At 37.5% G+C, this 19,670-nt stretch overlaps 2 protein-coding genes across 5 annotated transcripts in view; one reads left to right on the top strand and one right to left on the bottom strand.

Moving 5' to 3' along the window:
• Nucleotides 1-19,290, top strand: part of dnajc25 (DnaJ (Hsp40) homolog, subfamily C, member 25) — a 45,853-nt gene extending 26,563 nt beyond the window's left edge. The window contains exons 5-6 of one of the 4 annotated variants that reach the window (XR_008599371.1): nucleotides 15,578-15,701; nucleotides 19,146-19,290. Coding sequence is in view for 1 of the 4 variants with exons in the window: in XM_055004101.1 (XP_054860076.1) it covers nucleotides 458-595 (138 nt within the window). In the remaining 3 variants the exon portion in view is untranslated. Of the gene's footprint in view, nucleotides 1-457; nucleotides 6,196-15,577; nucleotides 15,702-15,829; nucleotides 16,776-19,145 lie in introns of those variants that run through there. The other 3 variants (XR_008599372.1, XR_008599370.1, XM_055004101.1) reach the window with 3 other exon arrangements.
• On the bottom strand, nucleotides 2,379-15,824 carry zmp:0000001301 (uncharacterized). The gene is made up of 19 exons (XM_055004100.1): nucleotides 15,679-15,824; nucleotides 14,721-14,806; nucleotides 12,795-12,867; nucleotides 12,662-12,704; nucleotides 10,880-10,958; nucleotides 9,854-9,942; nucleotides 9,605-9,751; nucleotides 9,412-9,463; nucleotides 9,228-9,328; nucleotides 7,658-7,743; nucleotides 6,530-6,611; nucleotides 6,363-6,448; nucleotides 6,197-6,284; nucleotides 4,698-4,746; nucleotides 4,473-4,563; nucleotides 4,254-4,354; nucleotides 4,034-4,118; nucleotides 3,780-3,884; nucleotides 2,379-2,518 (listed from the first exon to the last, which is right to left on the bottom strand). The coding sequence occupies exons 2-19, from the start codon at nucleotides 14,780-14,782 to the stop codon at nucleotides 2,414-2,416; spliced, it is 1,524 nt and encodes a 507-aa protein (XP_054860075.1). The 5' UTR covers nucleotides 14,783-14,806; nucleotides 15,679-15,824; the 3' UTR covers nucleotides 2,379-2,413.
• Nucleotides 19,291-19,670: the final 380 nt, after the last annotated feature.

Below are 19,670 nucleotides of genomic sequence, written 5' to 3'. Positions count from 1 at the left end.
CATCCATCCATCCATCCATCCATCCATTATCTATACACTGCTTAATCCTCATTAGGGCAAATATGATGTTTATACACAAAATTTATTTTTATTGGTCTTTGCAATAGTTTTTGATATATTTGATAATTTAAGCAAATATGTTAACTATGCATTGACTTCACTTAATTTATTTTTTTAAATAGTGTGGATTCTACTGGGAAAATAACTGAATAAAACAGCAAGTATGGTTAATGAAATTGGATTCTAACATTACAAGGGAGAGTCCCGGCTTTTCTTTTTTTTTTGTATTTATCCTTTAAATCACTCTTGTAGAGTCTTTTTGATTCAACTTTTGACAGTTGTGTTGTCTGTTCTTTAACTGGACTTCCAGGAATTCTTATGTTCCTAAACTGTCTGTTTATGTGTACAAATGGCAAATAAAAATCTTGAATCTTGGATCTTTTATTTTTCTTCCCAGCCTCACTTCCTGCCTTATTTCCACCTCCTTGACTCTCCTCTGTCTCCGCCCGCTCTGCTGCTGCTGCTAAATACTGCAACCGAGAGCGAAGACAAGGACACCGACTGGCGCAGTACGCTGGTCTTCCCTGCCCAATAGTGATCCGTCCTTCTGTTGAATGCGACAGAGGAGCAGACAGACAGACAGACAGATAGACAGATAGACAGATAGTCAGACAGACAGAGAGTCAGTCAGACAGACAGACAGTCAGTCAGACAGTCAGACAGGCAGACAGACAGAGTCAGTCAGACAGACAGACAGTCAGTCAGACAGTCAGACAGTCAGACAGTCAGACAGGCAGACAGACAGGCAGGCAGACAGACAGACAGAGTCAGTCAGACAGACAGGCAGACAGACAGTCAGACAGACAGTTAATCAGTTCATAAAGTGAGTCCTGGTCTCTGTTCTGAGGCCTAAATGTCTGTTTATTCTTCACATTCTGCAGGATTCATCTTTGGAACACATCCTCTGTTTTGCATTTTACTTTTCCTTCTATCACATTAACTAAACCAGAAAAGCAGTGAGAGCTCAGTACTCCTCCAAGGCTGCTCAGTCCTTGTATGAGTTCCGATGCTAAAGTCCCAAGAAGTCCTCAGTGGTGGATTTGTAGTAGGATCGCAATCATGTGATCTTCGGGAGGCAGCAGTGTTCACTTGTTGTCATGGTTACAGTGACACCGTGCCGCTATCTCACAATGATACAGAAATCTTTAACAAATCCGTGGATCCAGACTATAAGCTGCATCACTGCCAAAATCTAATCACTTGGTCCTTGTGTCATTTCTGACCTTCCCTGAAAATTTCCTCCAAATCCGTTAGTCCGTTTTTGAATGTTGCAAACAGACAGACAGACAGACAAACCAACACCAATCATCACATAACTCCTTAGCGGAGTAATAATGAGACTCTACTCACACTGGGACTACATTACCCATCACACACCACAAAACCCCCAAAATATGAACGAGTCTTCAAGTCTGTTTACACAAAACCTTATTGTTTAGTTTGACTGACGTGTAATATCCATCCCTGGTGCCACGTCACCATGGTAACCACCCAGCTAGAATCTTTCTTAGGTCTAAAGACATTGTGAAAAAGTTCTGCAAAGTTCTCACGATGTCTTCAGTCTTTTCTATTCCTTTAGTTCCCAGAATGTTCCTTTTAAATGCAAATAGAGGTTCACTAAAGACACAAACGTCCTTCTATTGGTATCATGTAACGTTGTGGGAACGTTTCCTAGAAGAACATTCTCAAAGGCAACAACCCCAAAACATCCTGAGAATACTGCAGACAAAATGTTCCACCTTACAGGAGCGTTAGTATAAATACACATTCTGTCCTCTGAGGCCTCGATAACATCCTGAAAACATTTTCTGAACGCAGTTTTTTTGTTCTTCTGTTATCATAATCAGACAACATCCATGAAACATCCTCTGAATGTTAAACCTCTCCATCCAAGTTTAGTTTTAACAATATTTGAAACTATAAATATCCTTAAAATGTTGTTAGAACATTAGATTTAGAGTTTTACATTTAGTAGGGTAATGGATCCTGTTTTCTATTGAGCTGAACTGCAAAAAAACTCTTAACTGGACATTTTCTCTAATCTTGTATCAAGTCCTAAGGTCAGATTCGTTTTCTTGGTTTCTGATGACTTTTCTGGACTCTAATTGTTGAAACCAATTTTCTTTGTTCTGCTTTGTATAATTCGACAATTACGATGAAATCCTTGCACTTTTGCGGTATTGTTGCACATTTTTCCACACATTTTTTAAAAAATATACCTTTTTTGAGTGAGAATCTAACAGCTCCACAGCAATCCATCGAGAACTTTCACCTTTGAGATGATTGAAAAAAGTCCTTCTGTGGACACTTTTACATATAACACCAGCTGGTCTAAACGTCAACGTGGAACCGTCTACATTCCTTTGAACTGCTGCATGATGGATAGAAGATGTTCGCTGCGTTTCTGGATGCTGCTCTGCTCTTCCTTCAGCCTCTCCTGGTCCTGCAACACCTCCTCCTGAGGAAACAAACACACCATCACACATTTAACATCATTTAAGCCTAATGTAAAGTGTCCAGCCCTAGCAGGACCGAGCCATGATGGCATTAAACCACATGGATAAAGTGGCACCATTCGGCCTTGGTGCTGTTCTTAGCAGCTTCTTATATCCCATTAGTCCAAAAACCATTTGTCCTGTAGACCATGGATGTAAAAGTCTTTGAATTCTGGCACCAGATGAGAAATTTTCATTCAGCATCTTTGAATCTAGTGCACCGCTTTTGTAATGCACTCATAGACCATTCATAAACCATTATATGATGATAAAACAACTTGTTATATGCTGTTTTTCAGTTTCTGTCCATTTTATTTGCTTGTGTCCCGTTTTTTCCCACTGTACACTACTTTTACACTGCAATATAAAGACCTGCACCCCTATAGAAACAGGAGGTAGATTTAGAAAATTGATTTTTTTATTTTTATTTTGTAGCACTGGAATTGATATGTACAACATTTTACCAAGAGCCCACTGGTTTTTACCAATACTTGGAAAAAATGGTGGCTCTACGCACTACAGTAGGTCCTCGGTTTACGATGTCTTCGACCTACAGCTTTTCATGGTTATGTCACCGTCTCCCATACATTTATCAAGAAAGTCTTGTTCCATCATTCCGATCTATGGCGTTTGTGATGTTAAAGATGAAGGTTCTCTAAAGACACGAATGTCCTTGTTTTGGTATCATGTAACGTTGTGGGAACGTTTTCTAGAAGAACGTTAACAACAGTGACAACCCCAAAACATCCTGAGAATACTGCAGACAAAATGTTCCACCTTACAGGAACATTTGTATAAAGACACATCCTGTCCTCTGAGGCCTCGATAACATCTTGAAAACATTTTGTTTTTTTGTTCTTCTTCGGGTAACGTAATCAGACAACATCCTCGAAACACGGGCTGAATGTTAAAACGTTCCATCTTAGTTTAGTTTTAACAATATTTGAAATGATAAATATCCTTAAAAGGTTGTTAGAACACTGGAACATTGAACATTTTTTGATTAATTCTTCAATTAAACCTGCAGAATAAAGTTTACTGTGATGAAATATAACAATTCTAAGCTTAGATTTGGTTATTTCTCCTGAAGGATCCTTATGTCACTCGTGATAGGTTCAAGGACTGCCTGAAATTTGAAAATCTGCCAATTCTGTATGTTTTTACAGTTTCTGGCGCTACCAAGCTTTGGGGTTTAGTGGGTTACATGTTTATGTGTTTACTGACTCTGAGTCTGCACAGCTCCCTCCGTTCTCGGTCGTTCTCCTCAGCTCTTGCTCGAAGCCACGATTCATTCTGAGAGCGATGCCTGTCCAGCATCTCCTGCAGCTCCTGAAGCACAAACACAAACATACATGCATCTTATTTATCTGTTACTTTGTTTATTGTTTTGTTTATTGCTATATTTAGTATAATCATGCTTTGCATGCTAACATGCTAACATCAGCATCAGTTTTAGAACACATTAAGACGTTGGAAACCTGTTGTTGTTGCTCTCTGTGAGCTTCGTGAGCGGCTTTTTCTCTCTGCAGAGCTGCAGCAGCTTTAGACAACTCGGACTTCTCTCTGGAAAAAGAAATAACAATCGGTACAAGATGTGTAGTTGTGTCTTTGAAGTGACTGGATCTGTTTTTTTTGAGGTTGCCGGTGGTGTCGGCACATTTTCAGACATGTCGAAGGTCGATAAACGTGCTCATGTACTGATCCAGTTTCTGGAACTCCTGGTCCAGCAGAGTGAAGGCCGTCTGGATCATCTTCATGGCCTGATCTCGAACTGCACTGAAGTCTCTGTGGACAAACACCTGAAGCAGGAAATATAAGATTCTTAGTGTATTAACTGGGGCTTTAAACTGCCCCCTTTAACTAATTATTGAGTATATTTATTCAAGTAAAACACTTCTCTTGTGTGTTTGGTGTCACCTGTGCGTTAGCTGCAGAGTTCCTGGGCTGGTTGGACGGAGGTGAATCACTGAGCTCATAGCGAACGTTGGGAACCTTCGTAGGCGTGAAGCTGTTAACGGTCAAAACCAGAATGAAACCAAAGTGTCAGAAGTGAGAGATGAGAGTCAAAGAGAGCGTGACCAGAGTCTGAAACCACACACACATCTAAAAACAGAATCCCAGGTGTAAAAAGCAGCTGCTGACCTGTGGCTGACGCCCTGCAGGCCGAACTCTGACAGAATCTCCTTCATGACTGTGGAGACAACGTTGATTCAGTAGTTTTCAGTTTTCTGACATCAACCTCATAGAGTGCAACACCACAAACAGCTTTGTGGTGAAACTATTCTTGTGCACACGAAACGGAAATCAACTGACCCGATTATGATGATGAAGTGGCTCCATTTTGTGCACCTTGTGTTGCAGGTTAAATTTTGCCATTTTGTCCACCCAGTAGCCCATGAAAACAGGGCTAAAAACATTTTTAACGCAAGTTTTTGCACATTTATTAAAAGTCAAAAATAGCAATCTCTCATTTCAGAAAGCAATCAGACTCTGCTGTGGCTTCAAATAATGGTCTGATGCATCCTGTTATCTTTAAATATCCCTAAGATGCATCTAGAACTTGACTCAAGTCCATCTGTGATAAATTGAATGGATTGGACATAGTTTAGAAATCATAGGGTATAGAACAGTTTCTGAAGGTTTCAGTTTTCCAAGGAGCACAGTGGCCCTGATAACTACCAACAGAAGAAATCTGTAACCACCTAGAGTTGTCTGTCCAAACTTACGAACCAAGCAGGAAAGTCTTTAGTCAAGGATGTGATGAAGAATCTAATGGTCTCTTAAGTCGAACATAAGAAGTCCTCCTCAAAAATGAGACCTTATTCATGAGGTCTTTATTGTGGAGCAGTAAATAGTAGCCACTCTTTAGTAACAGACAGATGACATCCCATGTGGAGTTTACCAAACTGTATTTAATATGTTTGAACACCAGGAACTGCTCATCACCTGCTAATACCACTTCTAACCAAGCACGGTGGTGGCATCATCATGCTATCAGGGTATTTCTCTATGGCCGAAACAGAGAATCCTGACAAATAAATCCAGCCAAATATAGAGATGTTCTTGAAGAAAACTCATTCTGTGATGCAACAATCTCATCCTGAAGGCCAAAATAAATATCCAAGACAACACTGGATGAGTATTCTTTGAGTGATGACCGTCTTTGATTGGTCCTACCAAAGCTCGGACCTAAACTATGTAGAACATTTGTGTAGAAACCTAAAGACAGCGGTTCCAAAATGCTTCCCATCCAATGTAATGAAGTTTGAGAGGATCTATAAGGTAGAATGGCATGAACTAAAGTCTAAGTCCAAAATCTTACCCAGGAAGTCCTAAGCTGTAGCTGCTGCTAAACGGGTTTGAATCAAAGGTGTGTATACTTTAATAAATGAGAGGTTTCAGTTCATTTTATCCATTTGAAATTAAATATTGAAGGTCTCTTAGTACTGTCTGAATATTTTAAACTTCATGGTCCATTCGTGTTGCCTGGAGGATGAACCCTTTACTTTTAACTGTTCCTTTAGCGCCACCCTCAGGGCAAACTTGGTATTGTAGCTCCACTCCTGCTGAGGTTCTACCACCAGTAAAATCACCAATATGTCTCTGTATGTTTTAAAATTAAATAAATCTGTATCCTGTACCTGGTTGCCTCTCTGATGGGTTAATGAGCTTCATCACTTTCAGGTCATTAAAATCCTGCTCTTCATTCTTTCCTCCAAACACATACAGCTGTCAAAGAAAAAGATATTTTAAATAACAGGCCATAAACAATGATAAACCATATAAAATGTTCATCTGCATGCTGACATGGCTGTGGAGGATGAAGGCAGTGTGAGCATGTCGACGGCTTGGAGGAATCCCAACATACAGAGGAACCTTCCACTTCATCTTAGCTGCAACGACAAAGCGTGAAATATGAAATAAGTATTACTGTAAATCTCAGTTTAAAGGTGAATCTGCAGCATTTCACTCACCGATACTGAGTTTATGGATTTCATTGTAGGACGCCATCACACCGTCCTCATTAGTGCTTTTGCCACCAAACAGGTAGATGTCCTACATGGTTATTTATAGAGGGGAACATTCAATAAAACCATAAAAACAGCATGAAATACTCCATACATGACAGAATATTGTTATTAGAACCACCCATCTACAATAAACTACACTGTATATCTCATTTGATACTTTTGAAGGTCATTAATTGCAGTATTTTATTTGTAAAATAATAACTGTATACCCTTTGGCTATTTTTATGTGCTTGTCTTGATCCATTCTGTTCATTTTTTTGCATGGTTGTGGTAATAATAATATTTTATTCACAGTTTTCTTATGATTGGGATAAAAAAAATTACTTGAAATTGAGCTACAAGAATATCTCCAAATGAACCGTTACTTTTTAATTGCAGCACAACGTTTGTGTAACTGATAAAACTGCCAAATGTTCAACAACAATACTGAAATAAACCATACATGAGGCTATTTTCCGATAAATGAATGGCCCTAGAGGTTGTTTTTTTCAAGTAGCTTGGTTGTATTTCACCTCTAATGTGAGGCAACATAATAATAGATCCATATAGACTTGCAGGGAGGAGGTTGGGGCTGATGGATGGGTCCAAAAAATGCCAAACTGCCATTTCAAACCAAATTTCACCATTTCTTTCAACTGTTGGCCACTTCCCAACCTTAACTACCTCTTTATTATTGTATTCATGACATTAGAAGTCCTCTCTTTTATCCCAGACCTTGACGTTACTCTAGTTGAAGTTATGTTTGTGTCGAAATGTGACTAAACAGAGGTGAGAAGACGCCTCTATTTGGGCAACTACTTTCAGGAAATGCTTGTATAGGCTGGATCAGAAGGTCGAGATATGTGGTTGTTCAGCTTGGAGAACTTCATCTATTGTCTATACGCACTACATCCTGTAGGGAGGCCACATTTTCTAGTTTACTAAACGTAGTAGAACATGTCATAAAATGAATCCTACAATTCTGCATTGCTAGACACAACTGCTCTTACTTCTGTCTTGCGTCTGTTTCGCTGCTACACTCATGTATTACGAGTTAAAGCGTTCGTTTTATTGATAATAATGTGTTTGTACTTTGTCGTGGTGTGCAGTCAGAGTTTGTCCACTGCAGGCTGCTGGTGATTCTCCTTTAACCTCCCATTTCTGCCACAGAAGGTTCTCTAAAAGAACAAAAGAAACTCAGAGTTAATGATTAGTTACTGGAAATCAGAAGTAAAACTTTCTGTTTGTTGATTTTTAACTTGTCTTGCACTGTGTTCAACATGTTCATCTACTCTACCAGCTACACATTTCTTCTTTTTAAATGCATTTATTTAGATTTGATTAATTTTTCTTAGTATTTATTATTATATTTGGTATTTCATTCATTTCTACATTATGTGGGTGTTTATTTGTGCAGATATGTAGTTTGTAGGGAGGATTATGACAGCTCAAAACTCAAACGCACCAAGGAATATTTATTTGCATTGAAACTGACTGAGGGCTGCACAGTGGTGTAGTGGTTAGCACTTTCGCCTTGCAGCTAGAAGATCCCTGGTTCGCGTCCCGGCTTTCCCGGGATCTTTCTGCATGGAGTTTGCATGTTCTCCCTGTGCATGCGTGGGTTCTCTCCGGGTACTCCGGCTTCCTCCCACAGTCCAAAAATATGCTGAGGTTAATTGATCATTCTAAATTGCCCGTAGGTGTGAATGTGAGAGTGATTGTTTGTCTCTGTATGTAGCCCTGTGACAGACTGGTGACCTGTCTAGGGTGTCCCCTGCCTTCACCTGAGTCAGCTGGGATAGACTCCAGCCCCCCCCATGACCCTAGTGAGGATTAAGCGGTGTATAGATAATGGATGGATGAAACTGACTGATCTGTTTTATTTTTATTGATTCATTTAAGTTTCATGTGACATTAATGTTCAGTTAATGTTGCAAAGCTTGCAACTCACCAGTAAGTACACCTTTGAACAACTTTGTCAAGTTAAATCATTTATCTTATTTGATTATTTTTTTTGTCTGCACATTGTAAAAGTAATTCAGTTTTTATAATTGGTTAAAAAAAATTAAATTCAAAAGTGAACAAATGGTGAAATACTGCAAAATTCAAAAAATGGGGGAAAAAAGGTGAAAATAACAACAAATACCTGTAAAATTATTAAAAAATTAAAATATAATTTTTGCTGATTCATATATTCACACGTACATTTTTCAAAAACTCAAATTTTTCATGCAGATAATATTTATAGTTTGGGTCTTTTGTTTTTTGAAATATGTAAATTAATATTTTTTTTCTGTGACTTTACTTGATATTTTCTGAAATATCACAAAATAAAGAAAATCTACTAAATAAAAGTTAAGGAAAAGATGTGTAAATTTTCAGTCTTTAACGTCTATGTTTTTTCAAATAATGGCAAATATCTGTGAAAAAAAAATCTGATTTAAATCAAGTAAAACAGTTAAATAACAGAATTAGTAATTATAAAAATGCAGATTTGTGGTAGTAAAATGCTGTAAAATAACTGTACATTTTCCACAAAAATACTGTTAAAATTGTTCAAAAAACATACAATATTTCCAGTCAGTTTATATGAATGGCAGGACTAAGTTTATTCAGTGGAAGAATGAAGGTTAAATGAGAGATGAGTTAAATGTGTGTTTACCTGTACTCAGAACATAAACGTCTTTGCAGAATTCTCCTCCTGATCCATAACCTCCAAACATGAACACCTGATCACCGACCAGAGCAAAACTCTGACCCCAGCTACACAAAGACACACAAGAAACAAACATCATCAGATCATCCTAATATGTTTAGCTTTTGTTCTTTTTATTTAAGTTTCTCACAGAGCAGGAGGCGGCAATCCATTTGTTTTCACCGGAGTCCAGGTTAGAGAAACTGAAACAAACAGAACGGAGACAACGTCAGAATCTTTGAATAGCAAGATATTTTTATTATTTGTTGGTTGATTGTAACAGAAATGAAAGAACAGGAGAGATATTAGTCACTTTGATGCATGTGTATTTATATTTTTCATACCCGTGTTGAAGACCATGAGGTCGTCCGTTGGATTCCCGTCTAGAACGCCTCCGTAGACGTAGATGTTATCTCCAACGGCCACAGAGCTGTTTCTGAGGGCTCTGAGGGCCAAACCTCCAGTTAGCAAACACTCCCAGGTCAGAGACACTGTCAGGACATGGAAACACCGTCACTGCTGTGTTTGGTGTTCAGAAAATAAAAGCAGAACCAGCAGAAAGCAGCCCAGAGATGTTCCTCTAGCATCCTGACCTATGTCGAAGCTGTAGACTCCTGGGAGACATTCGGTGGCGTTTGGACTGGAAGCTCCTCCAAATAGGTACAGGCTTCCCTTAACCACACTGAGAAGCAAAATACTGTATCACATAAAATTATGATCGTAGTTATATTTGGACAACCATTCTGAGACTCCAGAACTCTACTTGGATCACACTATCTACCAATACTTTAGTTTTTGTGCTACAACTTCTACTCAATCGGTTATAAAAGTCCAATAAAAATGATTTTCAGTTTCATTTTTTGAACACATATTTCATAGTATTCTACATGTTTAGTTTTGGATTATTATGACCTACATTACATAGATTTTTTGATAAGTATCATTAATCTAAGGATTTAGAGTCTGTTTTTATTGCATTAAAGCTGTTTTTTTATTAAAATTACGGATATATTCCTATAACACATGAAAATGTAGGACAAACTGAATGAGAAAGACTCTGTGACGTCTTTCTGTGATATTTTCGGACCACTACTGGTGCAAAGACGTGGAAAAATCTTTCTGGAATCTTACTTTCTACAGGAAACGATTGAGTAAAGTAATGTACCACATATTTTAACAGTAATAAATAATGTGTAATCCGTCACTTTTATTGAGTAACAACCCGAACATTTGCTAGTACAGTTCAGAGATCCTTCTTATGAAACCACTTTAAGTCTCATGAATGGAACCTTGCAATTTCCTCATTTGATTAAATGTTTCATGTAATATTATGTAAAGCACTTTGAGCTGCATTTTACATTTGCGAGAAGCTAGATATGTTATGCAAATAACACCAACATAAAACAACTGGAAATAATCAAAGACGACGGTGATGCGAGGTCTTTCTTTCCTGAATTATTCCCAGAATGCAAAGTGAGAAATCGGACACTAATCTCTTGTGCCAACCGTCCGAGACGTTTACAGTCTTATGCAAGCTGCTGGAGTTTGTTTGAACTCAAAGTATGAAATATAAATGCAGTATAAGTATGAATAATTGAAGCTGAGTGGTTCAGGTCTACCAGAGAGTGTGTCCTGCTCTGGCTGAGGGAACTTCTCCACTCTGAGGAATCTCCTCCCACGTTACATCATCAGGAGTAACTACAAACAACAACAACAACACGGTGAATTATTTATTCCTCTCAGCCACAGTGGGGATATTACGTAACGCACAACCAAGAAGAACCAGACAAAGGATTTTAAAATATTCATTCGAGCTCTTCAAACGCCGATATAAGTGTATTTATTTTACCTTTGGATTAAACTTAAAGATCCTCAAATGATTTTTTTTTATGTCTACATGGAGTTTTTATATGCTAGGAAACCTGTTTGTGTGCCAACAACAGCCTGAAAAACATAAAGAAACCCGTCCTGGCAGCTGCAGTTGTATTATTATTCTTCCTCCGACTCAGTTTCCAGTTCAGGCATGTTTGGTTGAATGACTCCAATATTACGTCTTGTAGAGTAGATAGAGTAGACAATATCCCACATAGAGCTGGTGGAAATTGTTGTTCAAACAGCCTCAAAATCCAATATGCGGGAGGAAAAAACTGCTAAAAGTGGGTCGACAGGCAATTTTCTTATGGTCAAGCAGATGGTTTGATTTAAAAAATGTAATGATTTGAGATAGAATAATCCAGATGTAAGTTTTAGTATAAGTTAGGAAGTTAAGTGGCCAAAAAAGATGCTGAGCCATAATGAATCTAGGAGAACCTCATCATAATATGATCAAAATGTGATCATTAATTGAGTTTTCTCTTCCTTTTGGTGGCACAGAATAGTAAACTGACAAATGTTCTGGAATCTGACTTGTGGTTTTCTCTAGAATATCACCTGAATAAATCAGAAAACATCCAGTTACTAATGTTTTGGAAAAATGCCTTTTTCCTGTTTGTCTTGTTGTTTTTTAATCTAAGGTGCCTGATTTAAAGAGACCCTGCACTGGTTTCATTCATTGTTTCTGACCAAACTACATCGTGTCTAAACATAAGACATAAAACTCACGGGGAAAGCATTTCTTTATGCTTAAAATGTTTGCAAACATTGTAGATTGTACATTGTTAGCATAAAAAAACAAAAAATAGATCAACTATTCAGGTCTTTTCATTCCCAAATCTCCAAACCAATGTCTAAATCAGTGTTTTGATTAACTTAGGTTTGATTTCACTTTATATGCGAGCGTTGACGTACCTACGTCCTTTCATCATCACCTACATGTGTCTTCCCACACTTGACATTGATTGATTGGTAGTCGAATGTCCAGAATGCTATTAAAGTCACAATAAAAAATTAAATTTGTCCTTATCATTGGTTGAAACGTTGCTTTTTCTAATCGTATCACACACTGCCGTTGATTCTTTGTCTAAAAGAGGCCTCTATCTTCTGTCCTCTCACAGAAAATACCTTGAAATGAGTTGTTGGGAAATATTTAAATGAAAAACTTGGTCTCCTTTTCCGACTGTTTCCATTTCAATTCCAACAACACAACTGAATGTAACTTCCTACATTGTGTCTGAAAGTCCAAAACCTTCCAAAAACTGGTTTAGTTTGATCCAGATTAAGATTAACTGACCAACATTCAGATGTTTAGTCTGGTCTGAAGTAGTCTTTGCACCAGAAATTTTGATTCGAGTGAAAGTGAAAAGTCTAAAAGTACAGATTGCAAGACTTAAGTGTAAAAGGATCCTTTAGAACATTTCTCAGCAGCATCAGTCATGATCAAATAGCTCACAAGGTAATTTAGATATCTTCTGCAACACAATATAAAACTCATCTTTAAGCTACCATTAAGCATTAATCTGTACCTGTCAGCATGTAGAAGTCATTGAAGTAAGCATGACGGTCCTCCTGAATAAATAAGAAGAGACAGATAAAAACCAAATCCCATGTTTCCATCATGTTTTTATTTTCCTGAATAAAAAAGTTTGAAAAATGAACCTCTTGGTTGATCCTGGAGGTTCCTCCGAAAAGAAAGGCAACGTTTCCTGCCACCGCCAAAGCATGGCCATGTCTGGGAAATTTTAAAAAACACAGAACAAGACATCAAAGACATAGAAAAAAGATCATCTTTTCAAGTTTGTAATCAATGTTACTTCTCTTGGCAAGACTGTATCACTATAAAGGAACAGCAGCCACTGAACCTGCAACTAAATAAACAAAAATGTACTATTGTGGTGGCAATAGTAGAACACTGGACAAACTGGCAGAAGAAAATATACCTAGCTTACATTAGCAACTAAAAGCTAATGGTTTTACCAAGTGGATCAAGTCGTAAATTTATCCCACAGCAGCAGTTCTGCTTACCTGAAGTAGAAGACCTGGTAGCTTTATTTGACATCCAAGTGCAAACCAACAAGTTGGATTCTAACTGATTTGAAGTTTGGTAATAAGTTGAGATTGTTTTGGTCCCAAGATTGCTAATCGTTCAAGGGTAACATTGGAGGAAACCAGCTACTAGATGGTTCAGATTGGATGACCGATTTAACTCCACCATTTGTTTAAGTGAATGCTCTTAACACTTAAGTGACGTGAGTCTGCCCTCTAGTGACCATAGTAGGTATGGCAGGTGCAAAAGATAAACCCAGATGGCATTGGTCCAGGTCGGGGTGGATGGAAGGGTCTACAAAACGTTGAACTTTAACAAAAAAGACCACCTTTTGTTATTTTTGTTAAACCATTATGTTTTATTACCTTAAATGTCTGTTTACTATGGTAACCATGGCAACAGATGACCTCTAAGCTTCACAGTGTACACTCAGGGCTAATGAAAACGCAACATTCAAATTTAGCTTTAATGTCCCACAAAGGCAGTTTTGTCAAAGAACGGTTCAACAACAGGATGAAGAATATTGTCAGTGTGATGATTGGGAGTCATATTGCTACTGATCACAGTCAAAGAGGTTCTGTGGTTCCCAGAGATACCAGCCCACATTGTAAGACTGGTACCACTCCACCGATCGATGTATGCAACCTTCAGCATGATGTTCAACATGTTTTCACCTCAAACGTTCACATCCATTAGCTGTTGACTGACAAAATCACTGTTCCATTGCCGTTGGGTCCACCTAGCATGCTGTCTGGTGATTAGATGGCGATTCTGATGATGTTGTGCTGTCAGAAAAACACCTCAACATGGTCTTTGTGATCGAAGGTCACAATCCCTGAGGTGCCTCTACACAGTATTGGTATATTTGCATGCCTGGTGTCTTCCAGGAGTTTCCTGAGATATTTAGGATGTTGTGCTAAACCAGTTTCTGAGATGGAAGAACTCAATATACCGGTTTGAGCAACTGTGGTTCAGCAAGATGTGGTTCGTCCTCAATATACCTCAAGTTTTCCTGATAGTGGTTTAAATGTGATGGCCCAAACGGAATGCTAGATGGTTTATGTCCATACTTGCTAGTTGTTTAATTGCACAGTGTTCAAATAACAATGTCCCGTATTTTAGCTGCCTTGTTTATACAGGTACTTGTCCTTCACTGAATGTGACTCATTTGGATAATCTGCTCCATTTGTTTTGGGAAAATAGAAAAAGCACAATGGCTGATACAAAAATAACTCAACATGACAGCAGATGAGGTTTGTGGACTCAACCATGGGATGCATTCACAAAAATTGTAGCTGTAAAAGCTGTAAACAAACAAAGTGTTGTGTTTTCTTTGGCACTGTGTTCACTTATTTGATGATCTTTGGGAACTTAACTAAACCTTTACCATGGCACCACTATTATAAAGGGGTTAGTCGTACATTTTCAGCTGTGTTTGTTTGCTGTTTATCTGTAATTCCTGCCAGTTTGCTCCACTGAGTCCGATCAGAAACTGACTAAATGAGGACTAAAGTTGGAGATAAAACAGTATGACTCACCTTGGACTCGGAGCTTCTCCTCTTATTTCTTTCTCCAGCCAGTGACCGCTGGCTAAAGCCATCTTCACATCTGCTGCCTGTCTCTTCTACACATACAAACACAGAGAATTATACCATTTAGATTTCTCTGGAATCACTGGAGTAGCCACTGTTTAACCCATGATGGTCAGTAGTAAGAACACAGGCACTGTTTGGTATGGATTTAACTCATAATCCCTAAACCAAACTCTCCATAAATCTTGTCTTTTTCATGTTTTGATCAGGTTTTTAAAGACTCCCTCCAAGAAAAATCCAGTTTTTTACCCTCTAACATGTCCAGATGGTGATTGTTTAATGCTCCGATTCAGACCTCCAGGGTTTCAAACATAACAAACGCAAGGAACTAATCCTCTCAACCTGCAGAGTGAAAATTTCTGCATTAATATCCTTCTTTAGAATCGATTTCCAGTTTAAAGATCATTTACTCCAATAATTACAAGTTGCTGTTAGCGTAGAGTAGCTTTACAGTGATGTAGGTGAGCTGGTGTGCTTGAGATGCATCGAGTTGTAGTTGGAGAAAAATGCTTGGACTTCATAAATGTGCAGATTTTAAATTAAACAATGGTGTAGAGTTTCACTGAAGCCATTTTAAGGCAGGGAGGGATTATTTTCATGGAACAAAAACCTCTAAATATGTAACTTTTATGCACAGAAATTGTTTTTTATTCTTTTAATCAACAACTGATAACAGCTTTCAATAACTTCTTTTTATTTTTAGTATTTGATGTTGCTGTTCTGGTTGTCAAATTGTCATATTTGCAACAAAATGATCGCAGTTATCAATCCTTCTTTGAACTCTGATGTCATTTCACCTCTAGGTGGTGCTACAGCTGCAAAATTCCAATAAATTCCCATTAAATTACACCGTGGCCACATTGGAGATGTTGTAGTTCCAGGTACAAAAACACCGCGAACCTACCTGTCGAAGTTTGAATCTGTCAGGTGAGTTGACGTCTTGGTTTCCTAGTTTTGTAGTAGTCCTGTTGAAGCTGTGTTAAGGTGAGTCATCTTGGTTCGGACAGGTGTCCTCTGAGTCTCAGCTTACAGGTGAGATACGCTTCCCTCTGCAGGTACGCTGTCGCCTGGCAACCGACACAGTACTGGCTGCTGTTGTTGCTGCCTTGACAGAAGAGAAGATGATTAAAGGAAGCTGCATAATCATCATTACGCTGTACAGGATCAGATGTTGTGTTAGAGACACTAAATAATCCACAGATGTCACGATTAAGAACAAAAATTCTGCATTTCAGAGCAGAAATGTGATGTTTTTGGTTTAACATTCTCTTCTGAAGTGTAGTTTTTGCTCAGTATTAACTACTCAATTACATTTATTTACCAAAAAATACATCATCATTAGCAATTTATCATAGAGAAATGACCCATTCCACTAAGTTATTATGGGTTGATCTGAAATCCTTCATTTGTACTTCCTGTTAAATGTGTGTTTTGTTTGGTTTTTTTTTTTTTATTTGAAATCATTTTTATGAACCCCAGATCTAACAGTGACTGTTATTGAGATGTCAGAGGAGCTGCACTGCTGATGGAAAATAAACAGGAGGCAAAGATGTGCAGTTTCAAGTCCTGACAGACAGATGGCGACAAACTCACAGAGGAAGTAGAGGAGGTGGAAAAAAAAGAACTGAAAATGAAGGTTGAAGACAGATGGATCTTATGGTGTGTTTCGTAGTTTTTAGAGCATTAACATGGCATTTCACTCAGTAAAATAATGTACTATTAGCTATTATTGGTTTTCTGTTGTCTAACATTGGTACTAACCAACATAGTTGATGTTTTTAAGACTTTACTTGCAGCATTCTTAAAATCGAGGAACCTTTTCAGTTGAAAAAAATGGTTCCTTGAGGTCCTTCAAGGAACCATTTTGTGTTTTCTTAGGTTTCATTTTGGATTAACTATTACAATTTTTAAAATCATTATTATACTTTTATTTACCCTCAAAACATAAGTAAAGATATTAGACTATGTTCTAAATAAAAGTGGAATCTTTTATTGACATTGGCACCAGTGTTAAGAGTCTTTTATCCACAACTCCATCAACAGAACGCCAGACAAGATCCCAATTAGCCCAAACAGACAAAACCAGTCTCTTAAATGTGTTTATATATCTTCAATATTGTTCAAAAGATCTTCATAATTTAATGGCAAAAACAAACTACAACCTAAAAATATTTCCTCTGTATGGTTTTCTAAATGTTAGTGATGAAAAACTGCAACAATAGCAACACAGTTCTTATTTTGTCTTCTACTTAAACCTATAAACTCTAACTATTATGCTAATATTAAGATTTCTAAACTAAAATAGACCATCATAATATTGTCAGTCATGTTATTCCTTTATCATAAAATGAACCCAGCTGATTGTATATTTGTTGAATTATTACAATGTGCACAATCACACTTAAACCTCCTGTTGTCCTGATTTACGGGCACCAAAAAATATTGTTTCCTTGTCTGAAAAAATATATTTTTTGCAACAGTCTCCAAAAACATCTCCAACAGAATATGCAATTGTAATTATAGACAATGATATTGATAATTAATTCACAGTCTGCAGGTTTTTTTGTTGTTGCTGTTTTTCTTCCTACTTTGGCTTCTGCAGTTGTATGTCTTTAATTATGTTTTTCTCAAACATTATAATTTGCCACAAAAAAGGCCACTCTAGTAGAAACTGTGGTAGACTTTACTACTTAATAACTTCAGTTTGTTAGGTTTAGTAAAGCCAGATAACTAAAAGAAATCCTGGATTTGTTGAAGTCAGTTTGTATTACAGGCCCCAGAACAGTGGAGGCTTGTTATTTTAGCCGATATTGCAAATTTTACATTAAAGGTGCAGAAAAAAATGGGTTTAACCAGTCAGTGCTTAGAACCGTGCACTAGTTCTTTAAGATTGGTACTTTATTCTTCATAAAAATGCCATTTCTTCGAACACACTCAAAGGTTCAAATGTGTTTTATTGTGTTTTATATGCAGAAGGAAATGGAAAAATCAATTGCCTTTAAGTGGCAGAAGCTCTGAGATGCATTTAGTCTGTCTCTGTTGACACCGTCTCACATCAGATTCCTTTATTTCTGCCTTTATCTGTCCATGTTTGTTATTATTCTTATTACTGGGGACGTTAAGACACCAAAACAGTCAAACATGGACAGAATCCAGACCCAAAGAGGAAACAAATGTGGCATCAGCTTCCTCATAACTCTGATTATCTTCTTGAAATCTGGCAGGATTCTTAAAATGAAACATCATCGTCTGATTCTCTGCTGATTGATGATGTAAGTTGTCACGTTTCCCACCGTCACCGCTCTTTTTTTTGTCATGTTTTATTCACGCACACACACACACACACACACACACACACACACACACACACACACACACACACACACACACACACACACACACACACACACACACACACACACACACACACGACCAACCACAGTTATCGACACGTGATTTGGCGTCTATTCACCTCCATCTGCCACCGTCAAACCAACTGAAATGCAGCCTCCCTTTCAAAATAATGCACACGTTATCCAATTTATAATAATCATTTTTGAGACAGATTCAAAACATATTTATTAACTTAAATCTGATGTTTTCTCATTTTTTAAGATTATAAATAAAAAATAAATCTTATTTTCCTGTGGTTTGATGCATATTTTCTAATGTATGACTTTAATTGTGAAGGCAGGATGCTGTTGTTGCTTCTGTCTAATTTGACTCGTCGACCATCAGGCTGCTGTCATTCATTCTTCATCTTCTCACTTTGTTGTTTTCTCTTATTTCCGGTTTCATGGTTGTCAAATCAAATGTCCCCAGTCCGGTTCTGGTCCTTGTACCCGCTTTGACCCGGGTTAGTCCGGCTCACACCGGGTCCAGGTCTTTAAAAACCTTTACTGTACTGAACCGGACCAGCAGCGTCCGTCGAGCCCCTCGGATGAGAGGGGAAGTAGAATAGTTTGACTTTCAAAGTAAATGAAACCACTAACCTGTAAAAACAAGAACAGATTAACCTATTTAAGGTTAATAGGCTTTAGAACGGAACTGTTGTATTTTTTAATTTCACCATTAAGTTTAATTAAATGTCACAACCACAATTAATATTCCTGTGGTGCTTTTGTTTACAGGACTGTAAAGGAATCATTCATGAACCAATTATTGACCCCTACGCTGACTTAAAAGTCAAATATTATGCCCTGTTTTTCTCAAATTATCTATTTTAAATTTCAAATTTCCCAATAGTTTTAATTTCTCGACTCAAAACATTGCATAGATGATTTATTTCACCAAAACTGCCTAACTTCTGGTTTTAGTCCTGTTGTGTAGCTTTAAATACAGTTAAATTGTTGTTGGCCCCGCCCCCTACAGGAAGAAGACTCTCTCTGGGTCTGTGATTGACAGCATGGACAAGAACTGTTGACCACAGCAGCTGACAAAGACACAAATTAATTATATGTAAAATAAGGACTTTCTACTGCTTCTAATTTGATTTCTGAGTAAACATTTTATGTGAAAATATCGTCAAATTGTTGTGTTTTTACCCATGAATTCAGTTTGAATTTTTTTCAATGATTTACATAAATATTTTAGCTGTGTTGTTGTATTTTCATTTCTTGGTTAGTTGAAGACATTGAAATGTTCTAAATATCAAATATATGGTATAGAGTCAATAATTTTGCTTTTTTTCTTCAGTAAATGTACCGAATAACCCAAGGAAAACATAAAAACTGTATTCTCCCATTACAGCTATTCCAGATCATTCAAAAAGGTGTAACACTGTTGTTTTACAGCTCTTCATGTGCAAAAATATCATATTAACCACTGGTCTGTTCCGCCAATGATGTTTTTTGACTGCAATTGTGGGTCCATTATCCTCCATGTCATACCTGTATA

Source organism: Amphiprion ocellaris, chromosome 17, assembly GCF_022539595.1.
Source record: "Amphiprion ocellaris isolate individual 3 ecotype Okinawa chromosome 17, ASM2253959v1, whole genome shotgun sequence".
Taxonomy (NCBI): domain Eukaryota; kingdom Metazoa; phylum Chordata; class Actinopteri; family Pomacentridae; genus Amphiprion; species Amphiprion ocellaris.
This window is presented reverse-complemented; position numbering and strand designations above follow the sequence as displayed.

Excerpts from the sequence above, each read along its gene's own strand:
- zmp:0000001301 (XM_055004100.1), bottom strand. The coding sequence starts at position 14,782 with ATGGCTTTAGCCAGCGGTCACTGGCTGGAGAAAGAAATAAGAGGAGAA. Across the intron at positions 12,868-14,720 it reads GGAGAAGCTCCGAGTCCAAG|ACATGGCCATGCTTTGGCGG; the intron begins GTGAGTCATACT and ends AAAATTTCCCAG. Across the intron at positions 9,943-10,879 it reads AGAGCAGGACACACTCTCTG|TGTGGTTAAGGGAAGCCTGT; the intron begins GTAGACCTGAAC and ends TTTGCTTCTCAG.